General features: G+C 47.7%; 1 protein-coding gene across 2 annotated transcripts in view; it reads left to right on the top strand.

The window, feature by feature from the left end:
* The window catches only part of ITGB3 (integrin subunit beta 3), a 53059-nt gene extending 31076 nt beyond the window's left edge, over nucleotides 1-21983 (top strand). For both annotated transcript variants that reach the window (XM_055133087.1, XM_055133086.1), the window contains exons 11-15: nucleotides 8024-8246; nucleotides 9082-9182; nucleotides 12765-12884; nucleotides 15571-15737; nucleotides 17165-21983. In XM_055133087.1, the coding sequence (XP_054989062.1) occupies nucleotides 8024-8246; nucleotides 9082-9182; nucleotides 12765-12884; nucleotides 15571-15737; nucleotides 17165-17230 (677 nt within the window). In that variant the 3' untranslated portion in view covers nucleotides 17231-21983. The remainder of the gene's footprint in view (nucleotides 1-8023; nucleotides 8247-9081; nucleotides 9183-12764; nucleotides 12885-15570; nucleotides 15738-17164) is intronic.
* Nucleotides 21984-22364: the final 381 nt, after the last annotated feature.

The following is a 22364-nucleotide window of genomic DNA, read 5'->3' on the forward strand; positions in this document are numbered from 1 at the left end:
GAGACTAGAAGATGATTTTTGGTTGATTGAACAGAGATTAATTGGCTCTTCTGAATGGTCAGATCTATGGTCCCAGTTAGTTTCATTTGCACTGAGGTTCAAATCCATCCAGACGTTTACTTTTATTTATTTATCAAATTATTATTTTTGGTTTGGAGGCTATAGCCAGTGGTGCTCAGGGAGTACTCCTGGTGGTACTTGGGGTACCATGTGCTCAGCCCGTAGAGCTCTCTCTGACTGCAGGGGTTCGCTTTTTGTACCAGCCTTTGAGAAGGCTGGATTAGAGGGTGGGCGAGATAGCACAGGGGTTAAGATGCTTGCCTTGCATGCAACCACCACTGGCTCAACCCCCAACACTGCCTATGGTTTTTGGTTTTTGTTTTTTTCTTTCTTTTTGGGTCACACCCGGCAATGCACAGGGGTTACTCCTGGCTTTGCACTCAGGAATCATTCCTGGCGGTGCTCAGGGGACCATATGGGATGTTGGGAATCGAACCGGGTTGGCCACATGCAAGGCAAATGCCCTACCTGCTGTACTATTGCTCCAGCCCCTGCCTATGGTTTTTTGAGCACTGTCAAGAATCATTCTTGAGGGGCTGGAGTGATAGCACAGCAGGTAGGGCGTGTGCCTTGCACGCGGCCGACCTGGGTTCGAATCCCAGCATCCCATATGGTCCCCTGAGCACCGCCAGGAGTAATTCCTGAGTGCATGAGCCAGGAATAACCCCTGTGCATTGCCGGGTGTGACCCAAAAAGCAAATAAATTAATTAATTAATTAATTAAAAAAAAAAAAAGAAGAATCATTCTTGAGCCTGAAAACTGCTAGGTGTGGCCCAAACAGCCCCAAGGTCCCCCCCCCCAAAAAAAGAAATTTTAGAGAAAAGGAAAAACAAGAAGTTTGATTAGACAGCTTCATCTTTGTCTTTCTAAAGCATGCCCAAGTAATCGACATATGGTTTCTTTTTATTTCTTGCGCTATTGCTTTGGCTCATGCCAACAAAACTTGAAAGCTTGGAGAAGTGCTCATCAGAGAGATCGGTGAGGAGATCAGGAACACACAGGAGCACACACAAACCACAGTTTGAATTCTGGGGGGCAAGGCCAGAATTCCATTTTACTTTAATGTTTACATCATATTCGGTATTTAGTATCATGTAAATATTTAGTGTTTAAGGCTCAGCCAGAGTACCTCAGGAAGAGGATAACTCTGGCCTGGGTCACCCCTGGGGAGAAGGTTGGGCCGAGGGGCAGGCCCAGAGGGGGCCTCTGGAGTCAGGCCGGCTGGAGGCGGCCACTGCTCCTCAGAGCCTGATTGTTTCTGGTCTGGTGTGAGGCAGCGGGGCAGGCATGAATGTATTTCCTTTGGCCGCCAGCCCCGCTGAAGCCACAAAACAAAGCACCCAGGGCCAATAGCCGTGGTTCCTGCCTCCTGCCCGTGCGAGAACAGCTCGTCCTCATGTGCTCCAGACCCATTCAGCAGGCAGCCAGGAGGCCATTGCAGCCGATCTGCTGCCTCGGTCCACCACTTCCTGCCTGGCTGCTGGGTGCCCCTGGGCCTTAACTCAGAACCTTGGGTACCAACACCATGTCCCGCAGTGAAGACTCCCAAGAACGCACACACATTGAGTGTATGCTCCGCGCCAAGCACACGGTCCCTGTGAGTGAACAGAGTCAGCTGTGATTTCCGAGCCAAGCTGCTGTGAATATAGCAATAATAACACAGTAATAAGAATCATACAGTCCCACTCGCCATTGTCCCTCTCCAGAGCGGCTGTGGTCTGTTCTGTGCCACAAGCGGCTGTGGTCTGTTCTGTGCTGTGTACGGACTAGGAGTTTCCCTCTGCCCCCGGCCTCCCCTCTCCAGACCCTCCCACCGGAGAGAGTGTCTTCATGGTGGTCCCTTCTCCACCCTCCTGCCTCCACCATCAGGGCACATGCTCATGTCTTCAGGGGACTCTCACCTGCCGCTTCCCTGGGCACCGGGTGTCAGGTTCTGGGCGGGAGTGTTGTGGGGTAGGGAGACAGACATAAGCCGGTTTTGCCCTTCATTAACTTACCTAAGGATAATTCATGGCACAAACAGAACCTTCCAGAGCCTGGAAGAAGCCTGGTGCCGTCGGGGAGCGGTACAGGAAATCTGCAGAGGGAGAGACTCAGTGGGGACAGGGGAGGCCTGCGCGCCTCCACGGACATGAGATGTTTGCAGAGAGGAGCGGAGTCAGGAGGCGTGGACCCACGGGGGGGGGATGCCGTGACACTCCCTGGCACCGGGAATGCTTCTCCCCGCCGGTCTCCCCCGCAGGACCCTCTTCTCTACCTCCTCCTCTTCCTCACCCTCTCTCTCTGATTCTCACCCCCTGCCTGACTTTCCTGTGAACTCAGGCCCTGCCTCCCGTTTGCTGGAGGAGGGCCAGCTCTGTGACATTCCCGCGCTATGGCCGCCTCCTGAGAGCTGCCCCTGCCAGGGCATGGGGTCAGCCTGCTGCCTCTGGCCGGCTTCCACTCCTGCCCCCACTCCCTGCTGGCCCGCCGGACCCAAAGGCCACTTTGTTCAGCTTCACAAAGGGAAGACGATGGCACTAGGGTTTCTGTGTGCTGCCAGGCCTCTGTGCCATGGCGTTCCCCTGCCCGGGAGCTGCGGTCCAGAGGCGGGTGTAGTGGACACTGTGTGACCCCACACTGCCAGCTGGCACCCCACCCCCAGCTGCTAGCTCCCATCGCCCCTTCTCTGGAGAGTTGCCTCCCTCTGACAGGAACGATCTGGCCTCAGCCGTTGGCCCGTCTCTGATGGACACAGGGTCACACCAGCTTCCCCTTTTTCCGTTACCCGTCAGGCTCCAGAGCTCACCGCTAGCTCTGGCGTGGCCACATTCCTGTCAGCTTCTGACTTGTGCCCTGCTTCCCTCTCTCCCTCCCGCTTCCCTAGTAAGTCATCCGAACAAGAGCCTCACCACAGCTGTCCTTCTAGGGCAGGACTTAAACTTTACCCGCTGTGACTCCTCTTTGCCCAAGAAATGCCACATGGGCGAGCACTGGCAAACACACCCCAGATTCCACAAGTTGATTTTTGAATTAATGTTAGGTCACTGCATGTTCACAAGCCTTTGACTATGGCCAGTTTTGTGGTGACCGCCTCCTCGTTCCAGGCTCAGCTGTGTGACCCCATATGGGATCATGACCTACAGTTTAAGATTGGGTCGAAATTGGGTTCTTGGGGCTGGAGCGATAGCACAACGGGTAGGGCGTTTGTCTTGCACATGGCCGACCCGGATTCGATTCCCGGCATCCCATATGGGATGCTCTGCCAAGAGTAATTCCTGACTGTATGAGCCAGGAGTAACCCCTGTGCATTGCCGGGTGTGGCCCAAAAAGGAAAAAGAAAATTGAGTTCCTCTCTCCTTGGTCTTCCCACCCTTCTGCTGCTTTCATCCCTGCTCCACTGGTGGACATGGCAGCTGGACCAGATGAGGTTACATTTTCCATTCTTCTGGGAAACAGATATTTCTCTCCAGGATAGTGAAGGAGTGTCTGAGTCTTGATGTCAGTGTCCCTAGAGGGTGGTGCTGGAGTCATGGGCATGGGGACTTGTAAATGCTCAGAGCTACTAGCTGGACCTCAGGGGGGTCGCCGAGGAGAAGCAGGTGCCAGCTCATTGCTCCTGCCTGGACCCATTTTCCACCATCCAGTGTTCTGGAGTTCATATCAGTTAGGTAACTTCCTTCTTGCTGATTAACCATCATATTTTTATTATTCATCCACTTCTTCCTTATCCAGAGTCCTGGAGAATGAGTCACCTTTCAGTAAGTTCAGGATTTTGGGATTTAATTATTTTTGTTTTATTTTTTTGGTTTACAATATTATAGGGTTTCAGAGTATAGGTTAACACCTCTATATGAACGTAGGATTCACTGCACCCACCACCCAAACTCCAGTGCCGTCACACCCCACCAAAATGTCCCACCCACCCATTCCTCCCACCCAGTTTCCTTTTCCTCTGGTGACCTACACGACTTTTATGGAATTCAGGATTTTTGTCATCATCATTGTTTTCTTTTGCTAGTTCATTTGCCTTAGCTATTTGCATTCCGTGTATGAGTGAAACCCTTTGAAAATTAATTGCCTTTCATTTCCTGGCTTCATTTACTTATTATAAGTACCTCAAACTCTATGCATTTTTTTAAAAAAAGGTGAGAAATTTAAAATGCACTTTTCATCTTTTTAACGGCAGAGTAGTGTTCTCTTGAGTATTTACACCACAGCTGTTTTATCAGTTATGTTTATTGGCATGTAGGATCATTCATATTTTAGCTAGTGTGAGTAATGTTGCTATGGGCATAAAGGTGCAAATGTATTTTTTAGATGAATTTTTTTATATCCCTTGGATAAATTTTTAGGACAGGTATCCTTGACTCATATGCTATTCCATTTATTTATGCATTTATAGATATTAATACATATATATGTTTGGTGGTACCCAGGGCCTTGCACATCCCCGTGCGCTCTCCATCTCTGACCTCTCCATTTACATAGTTTTTAGGAACCTGCTGTTTTTCACAGTTGCTGCTGCGCCAACTCCCACCAGCGGTGTACAAGTTTTCTCATTGCACCCTTGCTTGTGTCTCTTGTGTCAAATCTTTTTGAAATAGGCCATTCTCACTGTTGTGAAGTGATATACGATCCAATTTTTATTTTAAGTTAATTCCTACAGGGTTTTGTAGGACCCACACCCAGTGCTGCGCCCATCTGGAGATACTCAGCCCAGTGGCAGGCCTGATGGTATTCAGGGGCTGCTCATTGGGGATTGAATTCAAGCCCCAGACATGAGACGCATGTGCTCAACTGCTAGAGCTTTCTGGCCCCTTTCTAAAAAGCTACTTTCTAAAGCCCCAGTAAATCATGGTCGGCGCAAGCTAGGGAGATGGTTCCGAAGGCCAGGGAGCATGCTTTGCATGTGGGGAGCCCAGGTTCAATTCCTGGTATTACATTTCTCCTGCATACATGCTGGGGAGTGGCTCCCGGCACTACCGGGTGTTCCCCCCCTCCAATAAAACCAAAATAAGAGTAAAAAAAATCATCCTAGTAGCTTTAACTGATCTTTCTCTCCCATTCCTACGCTCTTGTAGCAAACCGGTCTTTCTCGTCAGGGCTTATGTGCTGTTCCACTCATTAATAACGCAGCAAGGGGCAGGTGAATGCACACGTGTTGTTGAGAACTTGCATGGCTTGTGCCCAGATCATGGTATGAGATCAATAGGAATGGACTATAAATGCACAAACTGTGGCTGGAGTGATGGCACAGTGGGTAGGGCACTTACCTTGCATACTGTCGACACCGGTTCAATCTTTGGTACCCCATATAGTCCCCCGAGCCCACCAGAAGTGGTCCCTGAGGGAAGGGCAAGGAGAAAGCCTTGAGCACAGCCAGGTGTGTCCTTTCCCTTTCCCCCTCACAAAAAAAAAGTGGGGGAGAGGGGGAAGCCCACAAATTGTATGTTATTCTGTATCAGATTTTATGCTACATTAGATGGAAATTTCCCATGATATGTTCTTCCCTATGAAGGAACTCATAATCTAGAGAGAAAGAAAGGCAATCAAATGGGCTGGACATATGGACTGAGAGAGGAATATGTCAATGCTGGAAGCATTCTTGGGAAGACCATTGATTCCAACCGGGTATGTCAGAAAAAGTGACAGTGAGGAAGGGATCTCTGAATTGGGCCTTCAAGGGTAAGAGGGGTCTAGAGAGATATTACAGCGGGTAGGACACTTGCAAGCCGCCGACCTGGGTTCGATCCCTGGCATCCTATATGGGCCCCTGAGCACCACCAGTGCAGAGCCAGGAGTAACCCCTGAGCATCACTGGGTGTGGCCCAAAAAATCAAAACAAGATCAAAAAAGGGGAAATAATGATGTTGGTGGTAGTTGCAGTATACCACCAAAGGGAATTTGCTGAGGGAATAGCATGGCTCTTCAACTGGTTTGTGGTATCAGACCTTACCCGGGCAGGGCTGTGTATCACTGAGCCACGTTGCCCACTCCAGAAACAGCCTGGGTAGAGCATCGGGGTGTTCAGGAAGCGTGGGAGATGCTGGCAGTTCAGCGTAGTGGCTGGTGTCTGCACCATGGTGAGAGGAAGCGCTGAACCCAGACTGAGTCAGCTGGAAAGGCCTTGAATGTTGTCCAAAGACCCTGGACTGAAACCCAATTTAGGCAGTATAGACTAATACTGTCTATACTGGGGTGGGCTTGTTAGCATGCGAGTGGCACGGTCTAGTAGACTGGCGTTTTGAAATAACGCTTCTCAAATCAGAGGAGGATTGTTTTGTCTCTTAGGGGACATGGAGCATAAAGTTTTACTTTATGACTTACTGTCATATAATGGTCACACTAGGACCAAATGGTCACAAATGGTTATAATTAACTTTATGAATTATTGTCCTATAATGGTCACGATTGGGCCAGATGGTCACAGATGGCCACAATTTACTTTATGAATTATTGTCACGTAATGGTCACAATTGAAATAGTACCATTTGGTGGGTAGAGGCAGGGGCGCTGCCCACCGACTCCGACCACAGCACCTCACAAGCAAGGGTTCTTTGTGGCTCCAAATGGCGGTTGATGCTGGCTTGAGAAATCCTACTTATGAAAGCGAGTCCCAACTGCAGAGGAAGGGCAGATTGAATTGAGGATTATCTCAAGAAATTATTTAGCATGGTCTGGGGGTGGGACTGGGCTGGAGCAGGGTGTGAAGCATCTGCACGGAGGCCCCAAAACCCACTTCCCCATCTGCTCTAGATTCTGAGCCATTCAGTACTTTACTATTTTTTTCCCTTTGGGTTTTGGGGTTTCCTCCGCCCCTCTCGGAGAGCCTGACAAGCTACCGAGAGTACTTCTTGCCTGCATGGCAGAGCCTGGCAAGCTACCCGTGGCATATTCAATATACCAAAAACAGTAACAGCAAGTCTCACAATGGAGACGTTACTTGTGCCCGCTTGAGCAAATTGATGAGCAATGGGATGACAGTGACAGTGACAGTGGGTTTGGGGGCCACACCTGTGTGTACTATGGGTTTACTCTTGACTCTGCAGTCTGGGATCACTTCTGGTGGGCTGAGGGGGATGGGGTGCCGGGGATTGAACCTGGGTCAGCCACGTGGAAACCAATGTTGTCCAAGGCCAATGTTCCCTGCTCTTGTCTCTCTCCGGCCCCCTATGCTTAAAAATTCCTAAGCTGTCCTCTGCTGGGAACATCAACTTGGTATCAAGCCTACAGTTTTTTTCTGATTCAATTCTTTTCATTTTAGTTCCTCTTTTTGTCCCAGTGGCCAATTGTGTCTGTGTGTGTGGTGGTGGTGGTGGTGGTGGTGGTGGTTTTGGGATTTACACACACAAGCCATCTGCTTTATGTTGAAACCATGTCTCAAGCCCCCCACCACCACTTACCAACCCCCCTAGCACTGGGCAGTTTGAATAATAGTTAATTCAAACAGCTGCCAACTGCAAAACTTCCTCTTTCCTCATAGCTGAGCCATGTCCTGTGGTGTATATGTCCCCCAGCTTCTTCCACTCACCTCTCATGGGCCGCTTGCTTGTTTGGCCCCACTGGGTGATGACAAGGATGACAGTGGTCAGGCACCCAGGTCAGGGGCGTGGGGGCTCAGTCCTGTGTTTTGGGGACCGGAGACACCATCATCAGGTCACAGTACCGTGGCCTCCGAGCACCCCATCTGGGTTTGGGGCCAGCACCACCCCCAGGGTAGCGAGTTGAGGGACTCAGAAGGGAGCACAAGAAAGGGATTTGCCTTCAGAGATTCCTTCTCTTCTTGGGGCCTCAGACCCTGTTCTGCCACCCTGCAGAGACCTAAAAGCACTGAGACTGTCTCGGGGGGTGACCCCACCCTCACTGAGGGTGACCTAGGCGGGGAAGAGGTGGGGTCAGAATCCACCTGGCTGGGAGAGCAGGTTGGCCCCCCGCCCCCATCCTGACACGCTGCCTCACTGTCCCCACCTCTGCTTTCAGGCCATGGCCAGTGCAGCTGTGGGGACTGCCTGTGTGACTCGGACTGGACGGGCTACTACTGCAACTGCACCACGCGCACCGACACCTGCATGTCCAGCCACGGCCTGTTGTGCAGTGGCCGCGGCAAGTGTGAGTGTGGCAGCTGTGTGTGCATCCAGCCGGGCTCCTACGGGGACACCTGCGAGAAGTGTCCCACCTGCCCTGATGCCTGCACCTTCAAGAAGTGAGCAGACAGAGGGGGTGGGGGTGGGGGGAGGGGCTTCCTGAACTTGCACGCATACACACACACACACACACACACACACACACACACACGCTTTAGGGAGAAGAGTTTGCTCTAGCCAAAAGGTTAGCTTTCCATCCCCCAGCCCTGAAAGCTGTCGGGGGAACTGAACATAGAACCTACCAGAAAGAGGAGCAGTGCCAGCCGGACTCCCGGGCAGCATCCATCCCGAATCCCTCTGAGTTCGGAGGAACCTAACCCAGATCCCTTCCTGTGCTGACGTCCAGACTCTCGGAAAGGCGCGGGCCCAGGCTAAGGAGCACAGCCCAAAGGCAGAGAAGTCTGTCTGGACTATTCACCTTTTCACCCATTGGGGGATCAGAAAAAGCCCCATGAGCCTGAGTCTGGGTCATTTCTCTTGCTGCTTTAAGTTGGATCTTCGGGTCTGCAGACGACAGAGTTTGAGCCCTCTGCTTAGTAGGGCCCCAGGCTCGGTTTGAGGTTCTGCTGTCTTGAAATTTTGGGTAGTTTATGAACACGGGATGTGACATTTTCTTTTTTGCATTAGGCTCTTAAATTATGGAACTGGATCTGATTTTAGGACTCGAAGAGGTGACGTAGGGTTCACTTTTCCATCACAGCCCTCCTGGGACATGGGAGAACCCAAGACCTGGGTGCATCTGCCTGCCAGGCCCAGCAGCAAGGTCTTGTCTTGCAGACACTTTGGTGCTTTCTCAGCTGGAACACTCTTTGCAGATCTGCAGGTCAGAGCTGGGCAGAAACACACTTGGGTTTGCTCCCCCTTTACCTGACTCCTGCGTCCTCTCTCCTCCAGGGAGTGTGTGGAGTGTAAGAAGTTTGACCGAGGAGTCCTGCACGAGGAAAACACCTGCAGCCGTTACTGTCGTGACGAGATCGAGCCTGTGAAAGAGCTCGGTAAGTTCAGCTCAGATGCGCACACCGGGTTCTCGGTTTTCACGATCGGATCCAGAGCCTCACCGGATCTCATCTGTAAAATGGAAAGTTTGCATCTACCTCAGAGATGCTCAGCGCAGGCTTGATACAAGGCTGACTCTGAGGCCGAGCTGGCCGCCTGGGGTCCCCCTGCCTCTCTACTAGCCTCCTGTGTCTGCTTCCTGGGCCGATGGACTCAGCAAGTATGTTTATAATATGCCTGAATCAGGTAAACCTAACTTTAACTCCCTGAGGGAAAGAAGGTAATGTACCCCATTTTAGCATGAGGAAATTGAAGTGTGGGTGTCCACAATTGTAATCATCTTAGTTTAGTAGGTTGGTAACCTTTTACAGAGGTTTCTTTCTTCTTCCTTTCTCATCCTTGTCCTTGTCCTGTTCTCCTCCTCCTCCTCCTCCTCCTCCTCCTCCTCCTCCTCCTTCTCCTCCTCCTCCTCCTCCTTCTCCTCCTCTTCCTCCCCTCCTCTCCTCCTCCTCTTCTTCCTCCTCCTCCTCCTCCCCCTCCTCCATTCTCCTCCCAAGCAGTGCTCAGGGGGGCACCAGGTTATTCCCTGAGACACTAGGCCAGTGCCAGACCGTGCAGTGCAGGGCCAAGGAAGCTGCTAAAGTTGTGCAGTGTCAGGAACCACCAGGCAACCATAGTGATGCTCAGAGCCTCTAGGTCTACACCTGGAGGTATTGGTGAGGGGTCATACAGTGCCAAGGTTCATACGCAGGTCTGGCATATGCTTTTCATGTGCCCTGACCACGGAATTGTAGCCCCAATCCCAACAAAGTTTTGTTTTGTATAAACTACACAGTTTTTGAAAACTGAGAGTGTAAGCAATGCCCGTGCAAACAGCTTTGCTGGTTTGAAGGAAAACCTTAACCTTGTGAATTTGTAGCCAAAATCATCATCATGAAGCCCTTCGTCTCTTTGGAATCCCTCCTGGGATGAGACAAATATAGTGGAAAGGAAAACGCCGTTGCCTACAATTATACTTTTGCATACTTCATCTTGACTTGAGAGGAGACGGTCTCTGCCACTGTCAGCAAGTCTGATGCGGTTATCTGGGTCAGCTGGGCTGGGGTGTGCCGGGGAGCGGGCAGATGAGAATCTCTGGAGATAGCAATCACTCTTGCAAGCAGGAAATACAATTTAAGTGAGAGCCGAGATAAGGCACAGCAGCTTCTGGATGGGGTTGTTATTGGAAAGAGCTGGATCTCTGGACCCCTTTGGCGAATACACAAGTAGGGCTGGCGTGAAGGCAGCTATGTGGGGCTTAAGTCTGAAGAGGCCGTGTTTTCTCAGTAGGAGACTAGGCTTGCTTTGATGAGCATATGGGGGTGGGTGGAGGTAGATGCTGAGATGTGAGATATGTTTATTTGCTCAAGTAGAGCTTCTTCAACTTCTCCCTGTGTGACCATGTTTTGCCTGAGAAATGAATGCAATGCAGGCTAGCACGGCCAGAAACACCTTGGATTCATAACATGGTTGATTTTGAATTAAGTTTTGGGTGTTTGTTGCACATTCAGAATGTTTTACTCTTGCAACTTTCAGGGTCCATATATTACATGGCCCCATATGGGGTCACAGCCTATAGTTTTAGAAGCTAAGATCTAGACTAGATGGGTATCATAAGTGAAGTGACAAGCATTTCTTCTGTCTCTCTGCCATAATAAATCACTATCACTATCATCTCGTTGATTTGCTTGAGCGGGCCCAGTAACATCTCCATTCATCCTAGTCCTGAGATTTTAGCAGCCTCTCTTTACTCGTCCTTCCCAACGGTGCCGCATTAGAGGCTCCTTCAGGGTCAGGAGAATGAGACCCATCATTGTTACTGTATTTGGCATATGAATACTCCACGGGGAGCTTGCCAAGCTCTCCTGTGCGGGCAGCAAACTCTCAGTAGCTTGCCATGTTCTCCGAGTGGGAGAACTAGGCTATAAGATGTCGCGTGGCTGCAGAGGGGCCGCGCACTTCTGGGAGCTTGGTTTTATAGTCTCTGGATGTTGGCCGTTGATGAGATTACACAGTGCTGGGGGTCGTTGTGGGTGGGACTGCCTAGCTACTGGAAAATGGGGGATCTGGGCGGAAGAGGGCCAGTCTCGATCTGAGCAGGCTTGGAGATCTCAGCCCCAGGTCCCACACACCTGGGTTTCTCTGCCGGTTCCTTCATGCGTGAGGTTCGTTTAAACATGTGGAGAGTGGCCTTGAGCATGGCTGTGGCTGGGATCTAGAGATCTTCGGCTACCAGCCATAATAATAATAAAAATAAAAACTTACTTGAATGTAACTTTATGACTTTGGAGAATTACAAAAACATCTTTTGTGGGTGGCGGGGAGGGGAATTTGGAGATTGCACCAGGGTCAGCTGGTACAGAGAAGGCAAGCACCTGAACCCCTGTGCTATTTCTCCTGCCTATAAGAAAAATCTTTTCATGAACATCATCTGCTTCTTCTCCTAATAATCTAAGGAGGCAGAACTATAGTACCCTTGTTCTGCTCATTTTGTAGATGAGAAAATTGATTCTTAGGAAAGTTAAGTAGCATACTCAAGCAAATTAGTAGTGAGTGAAGATTAGACCTAAATCCTGAATTCCTTACTCTCTCCACTGTACTGTGACTCCAGCGGCTGACTGAACACTTATTGAGCTCTTGACTGTCGGATATGCATCAAGACTCATCTTCTCATCCTGTCCCACCACTGCTGTCTGCATGACATTGGTACTTGGCTCATTCTCACTGTGTGCCAGTTTTACATAGCTGGTTTTATCAGTGGAGGGCACAGTGCAGCTGATGAAGGGTACTCTATGTATTCTTTTTTTTTTCGGAATAGCAAGATTATTTTTTTGGTTTTGGGGCCACTTCTGGCTCTGCATTCATTAATTACTCCTGACAGTGCTCTGAGAACTATATGGGATGCTAGGAATTGAACCGGTCAGCTGCCTGCAAAGCAAGTGCCTTACCCAGTGCTCTGGACCCGAAGTAACAGATGTTTAGAATTCGTTATGAAACATGGTGGGAGTCAGAGAGGAGAGGAGGGCTCTCAGCTCAGAAGCTGAAACAGAAGAACTAGAAATCTAAGAACTGAGTTGATGGATTATTTTGAATTACTGGGCAAGCAGAGAAAGAAAAGAGAAGGAAGGAAACACCCACTGTGTGTAAGGTGCACTTGACTGACGCTGTTTAATTTCCTATTAATCCTTCAGAGAGGAAGAGAGACTGGGTGGGGTCAAGTGACTTGCCCCAGATCATGCAGCTGGCAGTTGGTAGAGCTGGCTTTGAGTGTGATGCTGTTATGCCATGCCTTTTCCAGAGGGAGGAATGAGAACCAAAAAGTGCCTGCGAAGAACAGAGTTCTTCAGAGAGGGTCATCTGGAGACGATTGGCGGGCACATTAGTCATCTCAATGTAAACATCTTGCCTAAACTCAGGCATAGCCTTTTCTGTTGCATGTTTTCCCAGGAGTTCCATGGCTGGGACTTGAGTGGGTGGGCGGGGTCAAGGCTTCTTAGGAATGGACCCATTTTTTTCATTCTCCTCTCTTGGCCCTTCCCCAGGGGACACTGGCAAGAATGCAGTGAATTGTACCTACAAGAACGAGGATGACTGCGTCGTCAGATTCCAGTATTATGAAGATTCCAGTGGAAAGTCTGTCCTGTACGTGGTGGAAGAACCAGGTGAGCCTGGGACAGGGAAATCCAGCCATCAGCCATCACTCCGCATAGGAACAGCCTGGCAGGCCAAGCCTGGTCATACGGATGTTAAGTTAGGGCCTGCAATTTGGGTGTGGGGCTATGTAGGTAGAAATGTTAGCAAGAAAGTGACATGCTAACTGAGAAAACAGGAAATTAAAATTTGGGTAAAAAGAGGAAGAGGCAGGCAAATGGATTCCACCAAGAAAAAAAATATTTATCTTGATTTTCCACCCATTAGCGGGTGGGGGTGAGGGCGATTCTTGGGTCACACCCAGCGGTGCTCAGGGCTTACTCCTGGCTTTGCACTCAGAAATCCCTCCTGGCAGGGCTTGGGAGACCCTATGGGATACTGGGGATCGAACCCAGGTCAGCCGCATGCAAGGCAAGTACCCTACCTGCTGGGCTGTTGCTCCAGCCCCGAGGTTTCTCTGTGTTCTGTAGATTTAATTTCTTCTCTTGGACCCCTGGGAACACAGCTGCTGGGACCACACAGCCTCTCTCCAGACACTCCTTTAATTACAGGCAGGTTGTAATTTGGTGGCTTGGGCCATAGCAGCTTGGGTTTGTGGTGGCGGTTGTTTGGGGGTAGTGTGTAGGGAGCATAGAGTGTATGTTTAGAGAAGAAGGTGGGAGATGATTTGGAAAGTGGGTATAAGCCACTCTCCAGTCTCATCAGCGCTCCTACATGCACACACACCTAATTACATAACTGGAGCAGTCACTGAGCCCAATCGCCCACCAGACGCCTTGATTTCTGGTTAGGAGGACTCTGCAGGCCAAATCCAGCTGGACCTTCAGAGAGTGACACATCTCTCTGTGGGCTTTTGACTGGGTTAAACAGGAAGTTAAATGTTATGTGACTAAATATTGTTGGAAGGAACCCAAAATATTATCTTGACTGGCAGCCCTCCTGGTTGGAGTTTACTAAAAAGACCTTTAGTTTCCTAGCCCTCAGGAATATAAATATCTGAATCGGGGTAACAAAATATCGATAGGAGCCATGTAAGTTAATTAGTGAAAAAAAAAACTGATGTATGAAGAACGTCAGTAGCAATGTAGTTGAGATTATCGGGTTAGATTCTGATTCTTTTGTTTGTTTTTTGTTTTGTTCTCAAGGGTGACCAGCAGGGGCTAGGGGCCGCTCCCAATGGTACTCGGCCAACCAAACTGGGTGGTTCAATGGGGCCTGAGCAATAGTACAGTGGGTGGGGCACTTACCTTGTATGCCGCCAATCTGGGTTCAATCCCTGGCATTCCATATGGTCCCCCAAGCACTGCCAGGAGTAATCCCTAAACACAGAGCCAGGAGTAAGCCCTGAGCACCACCGGGTGTGGCCCCAAACAAACAGTCGCAAAGTAGCTGGATGGTTCAATGCTGAGGCCCGAATGATTCCCGGGTTCAACTCACTCTGGATTCACCTTAACCCCTGAGCAATTTCTCTGGCCTCACAATACTGAGGTGTTTTTTTTAATACTCTAGTTATTCCCAACAATGAGTTTTTAAAATAAGTGGTATTACTTTCTCTCTGTTAAGAATGGGGAACCATAAAATTGGTGTGCAGAGAAAATGGAATAATTTACAAAGGTCACATAGCAAAGTAGGTGATAAATTGGCATGGAAACTCATACAGTCTGGTTCCACAATGCAGACTCGGTGAGAAAATAACTTGACCCGTATTTGGAGGGAGAACAGATAGCGGTGAGCACCCTGGCAAGCTAGAGAGCACATATGCCATCTAAGAGGGCAGTTGCTCCTAAGTCTGGGACACTTGTCGCCCTGTAGGGACATAGCTGTAGCTTTAGTTTCAGTTTTTAGATCTTTTGATGCTTCTTAAAGAGAGGAAGAATAGTATGACATTATAGGAGGAGAATCTGTTCATCATTGTTGCCCAAAAATAAAATCTTCATCAAATACTTGATGGACCGCATTGAGTAAACTGGATCTCACCCACGGTGACTATCTCATGACATCTGATTTGCACTGTCCAAAACACATTATTGTTCCAGACTGTTCCCCCACCATTTGAATTTTTTTGTTTTTTTGACCACACCCAGTGATGGTCAGGGTTTACTCTTGGCTCTGCACTCAGGAATTTCTCCTGGCAGTGCTCAGGGGACCATTTGGAATGCCGGGGATCAAACCTGGGTTGGCCGAATGCAAGGCAAGTGCCCCACCAGTTGTGCTATTTCTCCAGCCTCTGTTCCCCTCCTTTAAAAAACTCAATTCTGGGGCTTGAGTGATAGCACAGCAGGTAGGGTATTTGCCTTGCATGCGGCCGACGTGAGTTTGATTCCCAGCATCCCATATAGTCCCCCAAGCACTGCCAGGAGTAGTTTCTGAGTACAGAGCCAGGAGTAACCTCTGAGCATCACCAGTTGTGACCCAAAAAGCAAATAAATAAATAGATTTTTTTAATTAAAAAAATTTTAAATCAATTCAGTGGCCAGGGATGTGGCTCAGTGGTAGTAGAATTATGTTGCATCTGCGAGACCCCCAGGTTCCATTCCAGTACCCCACCCCAACCTTCCTTCATATACACCAGTTTATTTTCCCCTTCAGAAAACTTTCTAGGACTTTCTCACTTGATCAAGAAGATCTAATTTGTAGTGAATTCATGTGATCCCTGCTCCCTTGACAGGCGATGCTGACTGTGCTCTCTCTTCACAGAGTGTCCCAAGGGCCCCGACATCCTGGTGGTCCTCCTGTCAGTGATGGGCGCCATTCTGCTGATTGGCCTTGCGACTCTGCTCATCTGGAAGCTCCTCATCACCATCCATGACCGGAAGGAGTTTGCTAAATTTGAAGAAGAGCGAGCTAGAGCAAAATGGGATACAGTAAGAGGCTAGGCTGGGCGGGGCTGGACACTGTCCTGTACTACTGATTCTAGTGCATGACGGCCTGAGGTAGCCAGGTTCAATTACAGTTTCCTCTGAATTCGGGAGAAGGTCTGACTGACCTGCTGTTTTTCTATTTCCCAGAAACCACCTGATTCTCTACTAGTCCATAGCCATAGTCCGTGTCAGTGAGCACTAACCCATCAGAGATAGCACCCAGGTCTGTGCTGAGGCACTGTGGGGAGTTGGGAAGCAAACATATTCGCCAACTGAGGAAAGTAGGAAAAACATGTGATGTTCAACATCTTGTGCATGATGTTAAAACCAAAACAATAGGATTTACCACCTATCAGAAGTTGTTATAAAAAAAACTCTTGTGTCATAATTAATTTAATCCCTAGGTGATAGGTTTTTGGGTAGGTGGGGAAGGGACCTCTCCTGCAGTGCTCAGGGACCTGAGGCCACTCCCAGTAAAGCTCCATTCTCTAGTGTGGGCTTGACAGTTGAACAGTCAGCCTGGCAATGCAGCACTGCAGACCCAGCCCATGAGGGCCACCAGACCTCCCTGGAGTGCCCAAGGATCACCAGGGCTGCAGCTGGCCATACTCAGAGGGCCTTGTGGTATTGGGGGGGCCCAGCATAGGGCCTCATGTAGCACAGCATATGCTCTAACCCTTTGAACTATCTTCTTGGCCCTACAGGATTCTTATTACCATTTTATAGACTAAGAAATTGAACACAGGGCCAGAGCCATAGTATAGCACGTTAGGTTTTTACCTTGCACATGGCCAACACAGGTTTGATCCCTGGCATCCCATATGGTCCCCTAAGCAGCAGCAGGAGTGATTTCTGCATGCATAGCCAAGAGTAAGCCCCGAGCATCATAACCAAGTATGATGCGCACTCCCTCCCCCCCCCTAAAAAAAAGCCAGGAATAAAAGATACGGAGCACAGGGAAGTTAGCTACTTTTTCCGATTGTGGTAGGGAATCAGATCGCCATCAGAATTAACTTTTGGGGTCAGCCTCCTAGAAATAGTGGTTAGACGTCAGTCTGCCTCCTCTCTCTTATTTCCTCTCCATTCCTGTGTTCAGAGCCAGTGTCTGAATAAAATGAATACTAAGATGCTGCTTTTTTTTTAATGAGGTATCCCAGAAAAGGGTGTTTTGTCTTTTTTTAAAAAAATATGTTTTTTATTTTTGGGTCACACCTGGTGACCCAAACTCCTGGCTCTGCACTCAGGAATTACTCCTGGCAGTGCACGGGGGACTATATGGAATGCTGGGGTCAGATGCATGCAAGGCAAATGCCCTACCTGCTGTACTATTGCTCCAGCCCTTTGTGTTTTGTCTTACATGAAACATAAACCTGGAGGCTAGGGGAGATTTGAGTGACCGACTGTCAGATACGTTTCTGTTCTCTCCACAGGCTAACAACCCACTGTACAAACAGGCCACATCGACCTTCACCAACATCACCTACCGGGGCACCTAATGGCAAGCAGTCATTCTCAGACATATCAGCGGGTCCCAGGATTGTGGAAGTCGCTGCTGTCATGTTTACAGAGGAAGATATCTGGGGGGTGGGACTGGGGACTTGGGCTGGGGTGGGCTGGATGAATGTCTGCATGTAGAAGTTTGGGTCTTTGTGTGCAAGCGCGTGTGTGTGAGAGAGAGTGTGCTGCGTGTGAGGGAATGTGTAATTTAAACTTGTGATGTGTCCTGGATAAACAGGGCTCCTCAGCCTTTGTCCTCAGAACACCTTCTTCAGGGATTCTTCCTGCTGAACCTGAGGGTCACCTGTGCAGTCACTCAGGTGGTCTCTGTTACCTCAGCCAGACGTCAGCTTTCCTTCTTGGGCCACGCTCCCTGAACAGAAGGGCGGGTCTGAGGCCTCTCATGCCCAAGGAAGGGATTCCAAGCCTGGACTCTCCCCTCAGTTTAAGGCTCTTGGGCCTGACTCTCAGCCACTCTGGTAGAAACTCTGGTGCCGCCTTGTGTCATCTGGACCACTCGCTCCTTTCCTTTCCCTCAGATCGAGAGGGAGGTCGGAGCCGGGCTGCCTGTGCGCCTTCTGGTGCAGCATGGTTCTCTCATCAGGGGAGACTTTGCTCCCCAAGTTCTTGGTCTGTTGGGAGTGAGGAATGCAGAGCCAGCTGGGGGCTGTAATGGCCAGGGACATTGGACCAGGGTCCCTCAGTAAAGAAAGCCCTTCAGAGTTGCCCCCACAGGCAACTCTGGAGGTTTGTTTAGAAGAAGTACATCACCCCGAGACCAGCACCACCTCCTTACCTCCTGCTTTCACACCCTCACTGCTGTGGATATTTGCTACACACTGGGAAATTCTCTCACGATCTTAGCAATGTTTTTCCTCCCAAAGAGAGTTCTCTAGGTGGAGGCAGGAGCTGGTCCTACCCTTCAGGCATTCTGCCTCTTGTCCAAGGCACTCCCCACAGACAACCCTGTTTCTATGTGCTGGATTCATCCATGGGGTTATTTATCTACCTCTTGGGTATCTTGTGAAGGAATCATTCCCATGGGTCTCTGAATCTTCTGGGCCTGAATACTAGGGTAGAATAGCGGACCAGCTGTATCAGCATGAATGAGTGTCTCCGATGAATGGGGCGAACTCATTTCCATTCAGTCTTTAGAGGCCACAAGTGAAATTTGACTTCCTTTTTCTCACCGGGTTATCTCACTGGATTTATGATAAAGCCTAATCTAAAGGAATATGGACATTCTGTTTGGAATTTATTGGATACTGAGGAAAGACAGTATAAAAAGTCGTGCAGAGTTAGTCTGATGAAGGTCCTCCCACTTGACATCTTTCATAGTAGATTGCTGCCCTGTTTTGGGCTCCTAAGGGTTTTGATGTCCAAATGATGATGGGGTGGATATATGGACAGGGTCGACCTTCTCTGAGGTAGAAGGAAATAACTATTCATTTAGATTATTTTTCAGTGCTGGGAATAAAACCTAGGTCTTCACACATGTGCTTTACCATTGTACCACATCCTTGGCCCACTGTTCTTTATTTGCTAGCAAGAACAGCTGCCTTGTTCGCATTTACATTGTCCAACATTAACACCCCTATCGCCCACTTTCCCACCAAGAAAGAAGGAAGAATCTCCAAACTGTTTGATGATCAGGAATTATAAATTCTGGGCCCAGGATTGCAGCCAAAAAAACCATTTGACTTTAGGCAAGTCACTTTCTTCTCTCCAGGACCCAGTTTCCTGGTCTAATAAAGGATAGGTTTGGTTCCGCCCATCTAGGAAGTCTTTTTCTTTTTTCTTTTTCTTTCTTTCTTTTTCTTTTCTTTTCTTTTTTTTTTTTTCCTTTTTGGGTCACACCCGGCGATGCACAGGGGTTACTCCTGGCTCTGCACTCAGGAATTACTCCTGGCGGTGCTCAGGGGACCATATGGGATGCTGGGAATCGGACCCAGGTTGGTTGCGTGCAAGGCAAACACCCTACCCGCTGTGCTATTGCTCCAGCCCCCTAGGAAGGCTTTTTCAGTATCAGTATCCTGAGATGCTCAGAGCTGCTGCAGCATCAGCCATGCAGTCAGGATTCTGTGGGATGTCGAAAACAATTTTTAGTTGGGAGATCAAGAGATATGGCATTGACAAGAGCAGATGTAATTCAATGTCATCTTTCTCAATAAAATGACCTCAGTCGGGAGGGACAATAATATGTACAGCAGCTAGGGCACTTGCCTTGCAGGTGAGTTTGATCCCGGCATCCTTTATGGTCCCCTGAACACCATCAGGACTAATCCCTGAGTGCAGAGCCAGGAGTAAGCCCTGAGCACCATAATGCATGGCCTAAAAACCAAAAAGGGGGAAAAATGCTTCATTGTTGCCTCTCTCAGAATCCCTTCTTTAATTTTCATCTCTGGATGTGGCACTTAAGCTCCACTTTGTTGTTATTGTTTCATTCACTTTGCACATATTTCACCCACATATTAAGGAAGAGGCATACAAAAGTAGCTAACATGTATGTTCTGTGTCCATGTGTTAGCATTGCCAATAAACCTTGGAATTAGAAATGGCCAGGTGACGGAGAATCTCACTCATGAATTGTTCTCACAGTAGGAGTCATCGTGGGTAGATAGTGGTAGGAGGGATGAACTTGAATCCAAGAAACTTGGAACCTAATTATGACTTTCAGCTACTGAGAAAAGACAAGTGTCTGTTAGAGGGACAGTTAGACATTTTAAAGATATGATTCCATGAAGAAATGCCATCAAAGGAGGGAGAACCCATTTTCAAAGGATATGGTGCTATCAGTAGGAATCTCATCTGACCATCTAGATGAAGTTCATGGCCTTGAAAACCAGTACACTGTCTACATTTGGAGAGAAAATGTAGCATTGTAAGAGCAAATAACTTTGGTCAGTTTGGGCATCGTGTAGGCTGAACCTCTAAATAGTGTTTTGGCATCAGACAACACAGCCCAAAGAGATTATTTGTGCCCCAGCGTTTTGGGAAATAAATTGTGTTCGTTCTCAGGGTCTGTGGACAATTATAGGAAACTTTAGAACGTACCTGACAAGTAGTAATATATGGAGTTGGTTCTTAAACTCTTAGACATTTCTAGACCATCTGTGATTTCAACATACTTCCCTTTGTAAAGTATTCCTGGTTGAAATGACTTAAGTGACTTCCTAGCCACCTCCCTGCTTAGTTGTGCAACAGTGAATTAAATGTGCTTTTCCAAAAAGAATTGGCCTACGGCTCCCTGGTGTTTCCTGTGTTGTTATTTCGGTTTCCTTTGGGTGAAAAGAATAAGTGTCATTGCCTCACAAATGACTATTTTAGAACAAGCATGTTTTCAAATGAATGATGATGACTACGGGAACTGAACTTAGTTTCAGAACCCAGAGCCTTTCTTTAGACTTGAATAATATTTTTAAAATAAGTAGATTATCCCTGTTCTAAGAATCAAGAGCTTTTTATTTAAAAAAAAAAAAAAGGGCATTAGTAATGTTTTCTCAATAGAACACAGTTGATTTGGCATAGGTTTTGTTTGCAGAAAGAATAGCATCAGTAAAATAAAGACTCAATGGCAAATTATTTACAGGACTGCTTGAAGGCTCAGCTTTTATTTAAGACATGTCTCAAAAGTGTGGTCCCAGGACCAGCCTTGGAATACCAACAGTATGACTTTCGGCTGGGAACTTGTTAGGAATGTAAATTCCCACAACGACAGAATTAGAAACTCTGGGGCTGTGGCTCAGTCATCGTATTTTAATAAACCTTCCTGGTAATTCCGATGCATGTTTAAGTTTGAGAACAACTGGTTTAAGGAGTTACTTATATTTCTTCCTGGTCTAGAAACAAGTTTACAGTAAGCCAAATCAGTTCTTAAAGAGTTAAGGATGCAATTTGGTTTATAGATTAAGAAAACCAAATATCAATGCACACAAAATGAAAATCTACGTTTGATCTATTTTCCAAGTAAAATGATCATAGGCTGCTTGGGTTCACTCGCCGCCACAAATTCCCATGAAACACCAAAAAAAGTAATAGATCAAAATCTCAGTGAGAAATAGCTAGCGGAATACTTGGCAGGCACCTAAGAAAACCTTTTATGTGAATCAAGTTGAAGCAAGAAAATATTCTCCCAGCATTTATTCACAGGAGTTGGGATCAAAATCTTAATGATTAACTGCCCAGAATATGACTTTTGAATTTATAACTTCCATTTCTTGCTATTTAAAATTTATTGTGCACTGACAGTATAGGACTTTTGAAGCACTTTACAGAACTCTCCTCATTTCCGAGTTTTATATTCCTGGCATGATGTGTCACTGCAGTGCATGACATCATGAAAAGAATATGTGAACATAGGCTGAGTCTTTTGTGTGAATTTTCCCTAAGATTTGCGGTGTTTTATTTACATTCTGATAATGATAATTGATGGCTAAATAGAGGGCTTTATGTGGAAATGAAAAGCTATATGTCAAGTTATATTTGTTATCCTTTAACTCTTGGGCTCTGTAGTCTGAACTCTAGTAACCACTATCTAATGATCTCTGGGACCAATTATAAGCACATTGTCTTGGAATCAGATTGCACTAATTTTTCCACTAATGTTAAGAAACAAAAGCATATGCTTTGCAAGTAAACCATTTTATACCAACTGAAAACATTTCTATTTGGTTTTGTAATATATATCAGCACATAATATTACACATACATTAATTCCTAGAGTATAGATCCCTAATTTGTTTTTGTTTGATTAAAACAGACAGGGAAGGGGCTGGAGCGATAGCACAGCGGGTAGGGCATTTGCCTTGCACGAGGGTGACCCGGGTTCAATTCCCAGCATCCCATATGGTCCCCTGAGCACCGCCAGAAGTAATTCCTGAGTGCAGAGCCAGGAGTAACCCCTGTGCATGGCCAGGTGTGACCCAAAAAGAAAAAAAAAGAGACGGAAGCAGTCTTAAGTGTTTGTGATAGGGGTTAACCATATTCTTTAATAAAAAAATTTTAAATCCACTTAATGTGATTACCAGGAATTATTTATAAGTGAAATCAAATATTAATCTGGGACATGATTGTGTTCTTTGCAGCTGCTCACAATATCTCTCCAACCTTTTGCCTAAAGGGAACATTTTTCAT

This window comes from Sorex araneus, chromosome 3 (genome assembly GCF_027595985.1).
Source record: "Sorex araneus isolate mSorAra2 chromosome 3, mSorAra2.pri, whole genome shotgun sequence".
NCBI lineage: Eukaryota > Metazoa > Chordata > Mammalia > Eulipotyphla > Soricidae > Sorex > Sorex araneus.